The sequence below is a fragment of the Uloborus diversus genome, chromosome 8 (assembly GCF_026930045.1).
Source record: "Uloborus diversus isolate 005 chromosome 8, Udiv.v.3.1, whole genome shotgun sequence".
Taxonomy (NCBI): Eukaryota; Metazoa; Arthropoda; class Arachnida; order Araneae; family Uloboridae; genus Uloborus; species Uloborus diversus.
The window spans coordinates 132,372,258-132,385,873 of record NC_072738.1 but is presented as its reverse complement, the minus strand read 5'-3'; the positions used below and the strand labels follow the sequence as shown (position 1 = coordinate 132,385,873).

Below are 13,616 nucleotides of genomic sequence, written 5' to 3'. Positions count from 1 at the left end.
GTAAAAGTTGATACACAATAGAAAAAATACGTATGTTTAAATACAAATCCTTCTCTTAGAATTTAATTTTACGTAGTCCTGATTTTTTTGCAGTTGTTTTGCTTTCAAATGCTCGAGACTATGTTAGGATAACTTATGCCACTCTCATTCTAAAAATGAAAGTTGTACTTACATTTTACTGAATTTTTTCAAGAAATGCAACTGGGCTGTGCCTGTCAAGAAAACCAATCCACCCCTCATGTGAAATATTGCCATAATCAATCCATTTGTTTAATTTTCAAGTTGAAATGCATTTTCATTAAACTTCATTTTGATCACAAACAGTACATTTTCATCTTAATATTTTAATTACATTAATCAAGGTTATCAGTGAGGTTATTGTATTAATTTTTAAATACATTTGTAATTTTTCCAAACAAGCATTTTATTTTTGAGTAAAAATGTGACAACGTTCATACATGTACATGTAAAAAAATAAGAAAGAGTTAAAAGACTCTACAAACAGCTGTTCCGAGGTTATGAAAACAAACCCCTTCATCAGTGCAAAAAATTATTTTATGCGCTGATGCTTTTATGCTTCAGATATTTCGTCGGTGATGCTTCTAAAACTTTTATGCACCGATGAAGGAGGTTTGTTTTTATAAACTCGAAACAGAGATTTGCTGGGTTTTTAAACCCTTTTTAATTGTTTTTTTTTAATTTGTATATGTATAGACGTTGTCATATTCTTACTCATTTCATTGTACAAAGTTTTCGACTGCTTCTTATACATATTCTTTTGCATATGAATTTTATTTCTGAAAAGTTATGTATTGCAGCTGACAACATATAAAACCGGTTATTTACTGCTAGGTAAAAATCGATTGAACCATTTATTAGAGACATTTTATGAGACATTTTAATACTTTTAACTGAAGAAGCAGAAGAAGTGAAATGCTAATGGATTTTAAAGGCGTATTTCTAGCACCCAACTTTGAATTCTTCTTGCATGTTAATTTTCTAATTGTTCAAAAATGTAAAACTCCAATTAATCTTTCGGCATTCATCAATCAATGGCAACTTAAGCTACTTCGTTTCCCCTTTATTAGGAATATTAATGACACCATCATCAATTAAATACTGTCATTTTCCGCTCGAATAATAAGGTCGAGAAAGTAACTTGTGATGAAGAGTTGACGGAACGGTCTTAGGAGGAAAAAGAGTCTCAGATACATGTAGATGCAATGCTGTTATATAAACGCACAGAAAAGTTCTTTTAGTAGTTTGAGCAAATTTTCATGCAAATAATAAGTCTACTGGTGATTTATTGCAGGTAGTACAGGTAGTTACCAAAATAATGGAAACACCTGTGAATAAAAGTGACATTTTTGAATGTGCTTCGCAAGTAATCTTTACTAATAATAAAGCTGAAAGTCTCTCTGTCCGGAGGATGTCTGTAGGGTGTCTGGATCTCTGTGATGCGTATAGCGCCTAGACTGTTCGGCCGATTTTCATGAAATTGGGCACAAAGTTAGTTTGTAGCATGAAGATGTGCCTCGAAGCGATTTTTTGAAAATTCGATGTGTTTCTTTTTCTGTTCCAATTTTAAGAACAAAAATATAAGATGGACGAGTAAATTGCGAAATTATTATAACGTGGAACCGTAACATGGGCACAAGCCAATAGGCGAGGTACGAAATTATTATAACGTGGAACCGTAACATGGGTACAAGCTAATTGGCGAGAAGATTCACCATACATTATTTGTAAATATACAGGCGAACCAAAAGACCTTTTAATTTTTTTATTTTGGGCAAAGCCGTGCGGGTACCACTAGTAAAGAATAAAACTAAATATCTGGTTTTTTTTATAAATAGCAATGTACACATTCTGGTAGCATATAGTGGCTTAATTGAAGTTCTGGAAGACTTACATTTTTTTTCAAGCGCGTGAAATGTCTGGCCTCTCATATTTTAAAAGAGACCAAATTGTTGGAGCGTGTCCAACTGGAGCAAGTGTAACTGAAATATCTCAACTTTTTGACGTTTCTAGAGTTACAGTATCTAAAGCCATGACAGTAGACACACAGCGCGGTAAGACAAGCTCGGCAAAGCAAAATAGCGAGCGGAAAGATAAGCTGAGTGAAAGAAACTGACGAGTACTGAAGCGAATTGTGATGTCTAAAAAGGAAATACTGGCAGCAACAGTTACCACAGAACTCAATCACTATTTGGATTCACCAGTGTGAGTGATTACAGTCAGAAGACATATTCATTAACAGAACATTTACGACAGAGTATCGATTCCCAACACACTTGTCACAGAGTATTTCCATTATTTTGATAAACACCTGTATGTTAGCCGTATTAATATACGTAAGCTAGTTATTATTATTTAAATCTCTGTAACAATGGTTTCCCACTTCCAAGTGTTTGAGGGCCGCTCATAGAACCAAAGGTTTAGACGTTGGCTATAAGGTAACTATGGCTTTAAATACTGAATTAAAGAAGCTTAACTTTAAAAAATAATAATTAGAGCCAGAATATTTAACGCTTCAATTTCATTGCATGATGTTTTTGTATATATTTAGTTTGGATTTCATCCAACTAAACGCTAAGCGAGTCACCTAGTGAAAATGTATAGATTGACATTTCCCATGCATTGGTATAACCAAACAGCCTTTGAGTTAAATGGATTAATTGCAAATAGTGCACGAATACGTCAAAATTACGTTGGAGTTTCTAGATATTTGTAATTGAACAATTTAATGCATGAAAATACACAATGCGAGATCTGTGTACTTCTGATTGACGATTATAGATTGCTGTAACCGCGTGACGTTATGGTTATCTGTCGAGTTATTGTGTTAGAATCGGTTTTAGTTTCATCTTAATAAGTAGTTGCACTACATAATTCTTTTCTCTCTTTCTTTGTTTTCAATGCATCACATCCAATTTGAAGCGTACCTCCAGTGAGTTTTATGAGCAGTTAATGTGATTTTTTCTTTTAATATTGCTTTGTATTGGGCACAGGAGAGTTGGGAGAAGTAGGTACCTGCACATACGTGCCAAAATAAAATATGAAAAATTACTGCTAAGTTGTGCTGCATATCTAGCAGGTTTGATTCTAATCTGCAACACCTACAGAACAATCTAGAAATAATGTTTCACGTTTTATTTTGAAGAAAAATCCTCAGAAAAATAAGACGAAATATAGCCTTTTTTACTTTAGAAAATTTCTTCTTATTTCAGTGTAAGAATAATGTCAATACATTTTTATTTTTCATGTAAGTGCTTGACTCTGATTGCAGGAAGGATAATAGAACAGACCTATTCTCTTAATGTTACATATTTTTTCTGTTTTCGAATAAACAATTTTCTTTCTACGTAATAATTATGTTTCAGCTGAATGACGCTTGAAATTTAAATAATTTATCAATCATCCAACCCTTAAAAATAGGTTTCTTGCGATCCCGAAACACGCATTTGCTTTTGGAAAGATTCGTGCTTTATTACCCTTGTGTTTATCACAGCTCAAAACTATTTTTTTTTTTTAATCAGTTGCTGTTTGAAAAAATAATGTTAGCGATGTTCACGCCGTACCATCTGTTTTTAAAAGGATCTGCTAAAGTTCAGTCATTACAAAAGCTTTTCACTTCTGTAACATAAAGTTTCCTTCGCTGAATGTCGTCTTAAGGCAGTTAACTATATGTGAGGCATAGGGGGAGGGGGGAATCCAGTTGATGAATAGTGGCCCCACAGCCATTTTGAAGACGACCTCAAAAATTACAGATCCGAGCCTGATATTTAGTGCAAAGTTAACTTTGCAACATTGCGACGGCTACGCAGATCTCTGTTACATACGCTGCCAAGTTAGGTTTTCCGCAACTACAGAAGCAAAAATGCTTCGCAACATATTAGACAAAATAAATATTGTCTACGCTGTAAAAACTATTCAGAAACGTTCCTGGAAAATAATGGGCAGCTAATGTGCTCAATTTCTGCAAGCGACATATCTTGAAAAAACCAGGAAAGTTTTCCGCTAAAAGACAGTAACCGTACTGAAGTTATCCATGAATCTTATTGAAGAATTTATAACTCTCCCCGGTTAAAACTAGTCTGGAACCTTCAAGGGAAATTAGGTACGTTTAATGGATTTGATCAGAACCTTCCTGATTTACTAAGAGAGCTCCAGAAGATTCAATGCAATCATAGTCAAAGCTAGGGCAGAATGGCAAGTTAAGACTAAGTATCTCCCTTTCCTTGGAAATCTATGCTATCCAAACTCTTATTCACTCTCATTGGGAGCTTAGTCAATCTGGAAGATTCGTAGTCGAATTAAAGCCGATATACTTATTAAACACGGTCAGTTAATCTCTAAACTGGTAGCTAAAAATTGTGCAATTGTTGTCTACACTTGTGAAACTTTTAGCAATTCAGGAAACTCTTCTGCAAAGTGATTTGATTAATGGAGAAATAGTTGGAAACCCGTGAAATCCCGAAAAGTTACCCGGAAATAATCAGTGACGTTTCGGAATTTTTTTGCAGTGTAATCTTTCCTCATTATAGTCATTTAACACGTTCATCTGGTTTACCTCCCTTACTTAAATTTTCTTGTTTAGTTACGTTTCTTGCGTAATTTTCTTTCCTTACTTATTAGTGATCTTTCCTTCCATGGCTGCCTTTCTGTTTCTATTTCTACTCTCATGTTTCTTGCTCGGTTCCTTGTTCCAGTGCCAATGCATTTTTCTTTGTTGTTCCGGCTAAAGTTCTTGATTAGTGACTTTTATAAGTGATCTTGTTGATCATATAGCAGCTTTTAGATGTGACCGAAGGGTCTCTAAAAAATAAGCGCATTTACTGGGATTTACGATCTCTGCTGGAGCCAGCAACTGCCAGGGCATGATTACCGCACAGATCTGCTAGGACTGGACCTGGGGCTCCCTCTTTCTAAGGGGCCCCAAATTACTTAAAAGAATCATTCATTGCATTACAACTATACGAAAAATACATGCATTTTTTAAATATTAGTGAAAAAAATAATGATTCATTAGTTTGAAAAAAAAAAAAAAAAAAAAAAAAAAAAAACTTTCTTATAAGAGAATTTTTAATCATTCTGCCTGTAGTGAATTTACCATGTCGTAGTTAAGAGATGCCTTGAATTGGATTCATAAGTGCCAATGATAAATAATACATAGTTCTGTGATAGACAAAGGGACCCCAAAAAATGCATCCCGACGTACCCCCTACCCTGTAAATATAACCACTGTATTCCGGTATAGAGTCATCAGGGGCAACTCTTTTGCAAAGTGATTTGATTTATGGAGAAATAGTTGGAAACCCGTGAAATCCCGAAAAGTTACCCGGAAATAATCAGTGACGTTTCGGAATTTTTTCACTCCAAACTATTGTGGGAATATTGCCTCACTTTTAGTTAGTCGGGTCCTGGAAACTGCTACAACATAAGTAAAGCTTTTGACCTTAGACAGAGTTAGCTTTTGAGAGAATCTTGAACATAGCTGTCAGTAAGAAGCTAAAAGGTAGGTAGTGACAAGTCACCACCTGCCCTGAACAAATGCCGCATTAGCTCCAAGGTTAAAACTGTCCTTTCAAGGTATAGTAGAAAAAACCCTGGATAAACAGATTGATATAGCAAAAAGAAACAATAAACATCACACCAACACATTAATATAGTTACATAGAAGTCATTTGTAGACTAATATTACTAAAAAGTGAAAATGTTAAATGCATACGCTTTTGACAGCACCTTCCTTTGACTTACTCAGACAAATATGCTGGCGTCACTGGCACGTGCTATGTGTTGTCAGTTTGTGGCATGATCATTTGCCTATTTTGAACTTAACTATAGCGTTATTTGTTCAGCCACCGTTGCTGCTGTAACAACTTACCCCAGTTCACAACCTATCCCATCCTCCCCTAATGAAAGCACACATTTGCATTAAAAATCACAGTACAAGCAGCTGACACAAAGCCACTTTTCATGTGCTTTGTCACGCTGAAGCATTTTTACCTCTTAATAAGATGTCACTGGTGCTGCTGTTCAAGTTACTGTAAATAAGTTTTCTTCTTAATTTTTTACCTATAAAGTTCTATATTTCTATATTTCTTCCTAATGCAATTATTTTAGAAATCTCTACATTGTGTAATAAATTTTAATTTAATTGAGGTAAAATTTAGAGATTCATATTCTAAAAGTCAAAAAGTCAGTGTAAGTTTATCGCAGAGTAAAAATTACCGATTCCAAGAAATAGTTAATTAAACAGTTAAACAACCGTCAATTTAGCTTTAAAAACAAAAGACATACATTATTAATTTAATCAATCGGTAAAAAAAAAGGACTGAGTTGTGATAAGAGTTCATTGTTATTTTAACTATCAACTTAACCGTGAACAAATACTAATGATTTCCCAAGATACCCTACGGGGAAAAGGATGATTGCTGATAACAAAAGTTAGGTTGAGATTCTAGTTTTTCACTTTGTTGTTGTAATTAATTTCAACTAATTGCATTAATTAAGCTCATATTTCAAGCTTACGACATTGTTCAAGATCTTTAAAATAGTTTTAAGTTCAATTTAATTAATTAAATACAAAAATATACAATGGAACGTTTGTTTCGAAATTTGTATTATAAATCAAAAGTTATGTTCAAAGTTTTTTAGAAGAGCTTTTTAAAAAGAACATTCGTAGTTTGTGTGATAATTAAAATACTAAAGTGTGTAATTAGTTAACGAGTTGTTCATTACAAATCTAAGCCTACGAGAAATATATCAAAAAAAAAAAAAAAAACCTAAACAAGAACAATTTTTCTTAAAATCTTATTTAATAAGTATTATTATTATTAATTATAATAATATATAGCATTATTATTTTTGCTCCCTTTAAGGTTTGGTATTGGTTTTTTGAGAATTTTCCCACTCAAATTTCAACTTAAATTCTAAATTTTAATCATCCTAGTACAGGTGTCCCTCCGGGTGATTATGTGTGGTGTCCCCCCCCCCGCCAAAAAACAAGACAAAACTGTGCGATTCCACGTGATGGAACGGGATATTTTGAGTAGTATCGCCAACGCTCAAAATATCCCGCCAAAATCCCGCCAATCATGCCAAAGTGGAAACAAAAACAGGGGTACCCAGTGGCGCCCTCTTTGTTGCCATGAGTTTCAGCGATTGCCACGGACTTTAAGTATTGAGTGGGGCCATGGTAGAACATTAGAAGTTATTGTTTTTAAACAAATTAATTGAAGAATATGCAATATAAAATGTCCATAACGGAGCAGAATTCTTATGAGTCCCGTGCCGTCACAAGTAATTTATTTCATATCGTTATATTATTTTCTTCAAAATGATTAGCTTGTGATGGAAGTGACAAATCTTTACTGGTGCTATCAAAAATAAAAATTTTAGCTTGTTTTATTCGTATATATGAAACAAAAGCTACCTAAAAACGTACTTCAAATGTGCCGTTCCGTCATATGGAATGACCTTACTTTTGATGATTTATGTTAACTTTTCGTACAATTTTCACTTTTTACTTTTGTAGTGAGCAAATGCATTGTATGTCAAACATGCATTAAACGCACATGTTGTTTCTGTTTTCCCGAAATATTGAGCTCTTTCTTTGCTTGAATTTGATAGACTAAACATAATTTAATATTTAAGGTGAAAATTTCAGATTCAAAGTTTATTTTTTCAAAGCCCTTTATATCCACTTTAGGTGTCACTCTCCAGACAGCCCCCCCCCTCCCCGTAAGGATCTGTGTGTATTTATGCATCAAAGAAAGAACGGGCAAGAAGAAAAATCCATTTTGGCAATCCCTGAGTTCGTTTTTACGAGTTTTTTTCATTACGCTTGTATTTATCTCGCATATCTCAAAAACAGTTGTCCCTGGATGGTAAAAATTTCATTTGTAGGGAAGCACTGCATCTAGCTGTGAAAGTTTCTTTCTTGTTTGAATTTTCTGCCTCTACAGCAGAGAGAGTAAGTTTTGCCTCATATTCTTTTATTGCTGTAACGTTTTATAAAGCACTCTGAATGGTACACTCTCGAGCCATAGTGGAACCTTTAATGTATAGGGACTAGACTGAATGAATTTATGAAGCTTTGAAGTCGTTGAGTAATATTTGCCTATTCTTTCACATCGTCAGAAAAAACATTTATTTTTGTGTTTTGCTTCTTATCAAATTAAGAATCACTGGTGAAAATAATTGATTTGAAAAAAAAAGAAGAAGAATCTCTGTGTTAAAATTAGTAGTTTTGTAGAGTTTTCACTTTAATGCAATTAACTGATAGACAAGTGAAGCGACGATTTCCATTTTAAAAGTCCGAGCAATTAACAAACATGTTTGGGATGGGACCTTAGAACAAGATTTTTCTACTTAACAGTTGGAGACACATAATGGCTTAGTCAATATGTGTAGGATAATATATTTTAGTAATGCTTATAAGGAAACATAATAAAAAAAGGTGCTATCATCATCCTCACATCTGAATGCTTTTAACATTTAACAGAACTAGATTAACATTTAACAAAAATAAATTAGGTATTAGATTTCAGAACAAACATTTTTTAAAACCTAGCAGTTCAAGGTAGTGATGTAATCTAACAATTATTTACTATACGTTAAAGTTAAATTTCTTTAAAATTGTTTTAAAGCATTTAAAATATATATTTATGTTCGTATTTGTGTTACTTCGCTTTTGGTTGCTTATTGGATTGTCAAACGCTTAACTTTGTCAAGCAAAATGAATACCCAAACGTTATTGCAAAGGGCCAGGAACAGCCTAGTGCTTAAGACATCAGGATCTTGAACCGAGGACCTCGGGTTCGATACCCGAACCATAAATACTCACCATTTTTATGCAGAGTACATTCCCGATAAACCTATGTTTCCTGAAAGTACTGTACCCGGTCGTTTTTCAGTTTACCAAAGGGTCATTCCATACAGATTCAACGGATGAGTGCGTTCGACCATTTTTAATTTTTTTGAATCTCATATCCAAAAAGATGCATATGGATGATGTTTAAAACCACTGTTATTTTTTCTCTAACCTGAACCCTTGATTTATTAGAGGTCATCAAAAGTCATTTTCGTAGTCAAAAATCGGACTTTTAGACCTTTGCATTTTGGCCCAAATCTAATTGAATAACAATTATGGCAGAACATTTTACATTTTGATGTTAAAGTACATTACATAATATTCTCACACACTGAGTTACGTAGCTGTAACTTAATAATTAAAATAATGGCAGCAGGCCAAAGTTCAAAGTAAAATGTAAAATTTGTACTCATTTTAAAGGGTCATAACTCGCTTAGGGGATAAAAACAAAAAGTGAAATATGGCAAAAACTAATCACTGGAGTCACACTAATGCGAAAATATAGCTGTAATTGTGTGTTTGTTTACCCTTTATAAATTACAGCCCCTCAAAGATCAGAAAATTGGGAAAAATGACATTTTTAGACCCCTGTAAACCAAAAGGGGATGGAATTAAAAATAAAATTTCTTGGCCAATTGAATATTCCATTCAAGTACTATACATGTTATATATACTGTTTTGTGTATTTGGTTTGTAAAAAAGATGCAGGTCTTTGAAATTGAGCAATTTTGCTAGTTAATTTACGCACTAAAACAGAAATAAAAAGTGTGAAAACTTCACTGCACTTTCTTAAATTACGTATAGTGTGCTCTATGTAATATATTATACTGGAAAAAGATATTTTAAGTATAAAAATAATTATTTTAATTTGCTAACTTAGAAATATTTGGATATAAATGAGTAGTTCATACATGATTGACAGCTTAAGTAGTTAATTTATAGACTATCTAAACACAGAAATTTTCCATACATACAAACATACGCTCTGTACATTAACATATGTAACTTGCCTAAACACGTGAAAAAGCATTATCTACATAGTTGAAAGGAAAAAAAAAGGTGCGTTTTTCATTTCTGGCTTCAGTGTAGTTTTAAGAAAAAGAACTCACACAGTAGTACTATAGTTCTGGTAGTGACACAGCATGTGGCGTACTTTACTCAAATGCTTTACTCAAATGCACAACAAAAATAGAAAGAACTTTCTTAATTTATGTAATCACGAAACGGATGTCAACTTGAGAGCTGAATGGCACTTCTATGCAATATCACACGGTAATGGACATTGCAACAGAATCAGAAGAACCGTAAAAAGAATTGATACTACTAAGACTATCTTGCAAAGAACTTCTAGAAGTCACATTTTAATTCCTACAGAAATGTATACCTTCTGCATTTTTGCTACTAAACATTGCATGTATCCTTGTGAGCATTCAGTATATTAAACTAGCTGAAAAAATGCTGCAAGAAATGTTTGACTCTGCAAATAAAATTGACAATACAACATTTAATCACTGCTTTATACCACCGTATTTAAATGTTATCACTGTAAAATTAGTGTCCCCTAGCAATAGGTATGAAGAATAGTGTGTTACTAAAAAAACTATCAAAAGAAAATGCCCATTATTGTCAAAAAAGTTATTACATAGCTTTTGTTGATCACTAAATTTAGAATCCATGTCATTGTCTTGCTCCTAGTACATTTTCAAAGAATCAAATTATGAATGTGCCTTGGCAAAGCATTCCAAAACGCCATACACTTGAGTCACCATTACAAATTACTAGGTGACTACTGGGTGAGTTCATTCTTTCAAAACTACACTCAAACAAGACATAAAAAACGCACTTTTTAAAATTTAATTTTGCACATATGTTTTTGCATATGTTTAATGCAATTTAGATATGTTAATATACAGGGCATATGTTTGTGTGTATTGAAAATTTGTGTGTGTAGATAGGATGTAAATAAACTACTTAAGCTGTCAATCAAGTATGAACTACTCATTCATATCCAAATATTTCTAAGTTATCAAATTAAAATAAGTTTTTTTTTATACTTGAAATATGTTTTTTCAGTGTAATATATTATATAAGCCATTTAAGAAAGTGCAATGAAGTTTTCACACTTTTTATTTCTGTTTTAGTGCGTAAATTAACTAGCAAAATTGCTCAATTTCAAAGACCTGCATCTTTTTTACAAACCAAATACACAAAACAATATATATAAAATGTATAGTACTTGAATGGATTATTCAATTGGCCAAGAAATTTTATTTTTAATTCCATCCCCTTTTGGTTTACAGGGGTCTAAAAATGTCATTTTTCTCAATTTTCTGATCTTTGAGGGGCTATAACCAATAAAAGGTAATCAAACACAGAGCAATAGTTACATATTCTTATTAGCATGTTTCCAGTGATTAGTTTTTGCCGTATTTCATTTTGTGTTTCCGTCCCCTACGCGAGTTATCCCCCTTTGAAATGAGTAAAAATTTTACATTTGACCTTGAACTTTAAACTGTTGCCATTATTTTAATTATTAAGTTACAACCACGTAACTCAGCATGTAAGACTATCATCTTATGCACTTTAACATCAAAGCGTAAAATTAACTGCCATAAATGTAATTGAAATAGATTTTGGCCAGAATGCAAAGGTTTAAAAGTCCCATTTTTGACTGTGAAAATCACTTTTGATGACCTCTAAAAAAATCAAGGGTTAAGGTTGGAGAAAAAATAAAAGTGGTTTTAAACATCATTCATATGCATCTTTTTGGGATATGAGTTTCAAAAAAATTAAAAATGGTCGAGCGCACTCATCCGTTGAATCTGTATGGAATGACCCCACAGGTATAGATTGCTGAAGAAATTTTCCTTTCCTTTCCATGTAATGAGATGTGACTGATAAAGAAATTTCTTGACGATTAATCTAGAATTGGGGGAAATTTACCTAGCAGCATAGTGAAAGCTACGCAGATTCTAATCACAGTATTACAATGCTGCCAGGTTAGGTTTGCCCCAATTATATGTATTAAAGATCTGTGCACTGGGACGACAGTTTCGAGGCATTAAGAGGAGGAATTTTGCAGTGGCAATATAAAAATCTGCACTTGTAGAAGAAAAAAGCGTTATACATGTAGTGTTGTTTTTGTTAGCAATGAAAGAAGCGTCATATAAATTTCTATATTTTGAGATGTGTCTACTTATTTGTTTATATTCATTGAGTTCTTTAATTTAAGTGAAGTTATTTCTGGCATTTCTAATGTGTGTGTGTTTTGTTGCAGCGGCGCGGGCGGGATGCTGCTGGCGTCGGTGCTGGGCTCTCTGGCGGCCCTGGCGTCGATGGCCGTCACCTTGGCGCTGTGCTACCTCTTCTGGCGGAAGAGGACAGCCGCCAAGGAGGCCAAAGACGAGCTGGAGCCTTTGCAAGTGGGAGCGCCCACCCCGAACCAAGGGACGCCGAACAAGAACGCATCCCAGCAAGCCAACAGCAAGAGTGTTGTCGAACTGACCAGGCACAACGTCGAGGACAGACTCTACCAGGGGACTACTGCCGCCTCGTCGCTATCTCTGGACAGGTGAGACACTTTTCTCCTATATTCGATGGAGAACTTTTGCTAACGGAGGTTTTGAGCCGATGTCGTAAAATTGGCGCTAAACGTTCCGTTATAGAAAACTGTCACCCTCCTTAACTTCCTTTGAAACCTCCAATTTTTTGAAAATTCCATCTTGTTTGTATTTGAAACATAAATAAGAGGAAAGAGTTTGGCTAATTAAGAAATTAGGGACATTGTTTTTAATTTTGGGAACCTGTTTTGGAAAGAAAAGCATTAACATCTAGGATTTGATGACAATTGAAAAAAACATGCCATATTTCTCAGCTATCCAAGGTCATTTTAAATGCATTTATTTACTAACCTTCAGCTTCCTCTTTCGTTATTAGCCATTTTTAAAACTTTGTTTGCAAGTTGATAAGCAGCGTTTGCCCAACCTTGAAATCGCTCTAATAGCTATTGCGTACCCCTTTAAATGCTACGCAAAACCTACGAGGACCATGCCCTCCGAGATAGAAACGAAATCCTCCTAAACACTGTGATACATTTTTTGTAACTTTAATCCATAAACTTAACTGATATAATTGGTGTAAAGTAAATGATTTTCCGAACTCACAACGCGAGTCTCACAGGAAGGTCGCAAAGCAAGAGTTTCTACCGCTCGGCCGCAAATAGGTTTTCATTTCGCTAATAAGAGTTTACCAGCTCTGCGCCGATGCTGATCTTTACGCATGCCCTTTGAATTCTACTGACTGCCAGGAGAGACTTTACACAAACCATAATGCAAGGTTGCTTCAACAATTTAAGTTTTAAAACAACGATACTACACACTGAAGAATTCATGTAACGTTACACCCATTAATACTGGCAACCAGTGATGTTTCCATCAATTTTTCTGAGGATATATACTCCCAGTAATCAATTATGCACAATATGTGTAAAAAAATGTCTAAAAAATGTTTGAGAGTATACGGCGTATATGGACCCTATGGAAAAACCACTGTTGGTAACCTCAAACATTTTTACTTCATTTTACATAGTAAAGGAAGTACTGTATTCGAAAAAAACGCGTGGATGCCTAAGAACGTATAGACACCAGAAATATCCATTTTGCAATCCCCGAGTTAATTTCAACGAGCTTTCTCGTGACGTCTGTATGTACGTATGTATGTATGTATGTGCGGATGTGCG

General features: G+C 34.1%; 1 protein-coding gene across 1 annotated transcript in view; it reads left to right on the top strand.

Moving 5' to 3' along the window:
* Positions 1–13,616, top strand: part of LOC129227292 (synaptotagmin-7-like) — a 280,815-nt gene that overhangs the window by 136,754 nt on the left and 130,445 nt on the right. The window contains exon 2 of the mRNA XM_054861830.1: positions 12,156–12,449. Coding sequence (XP_054717805.1) covers positions 12,169–12,449 — 281 coding nt within the window. The 5' untranslated portion in view covers positions 12,156–12,168. The remainder of the gene's footprint in view (positions 1–12,155; positions 12,450–13,616) is intronic.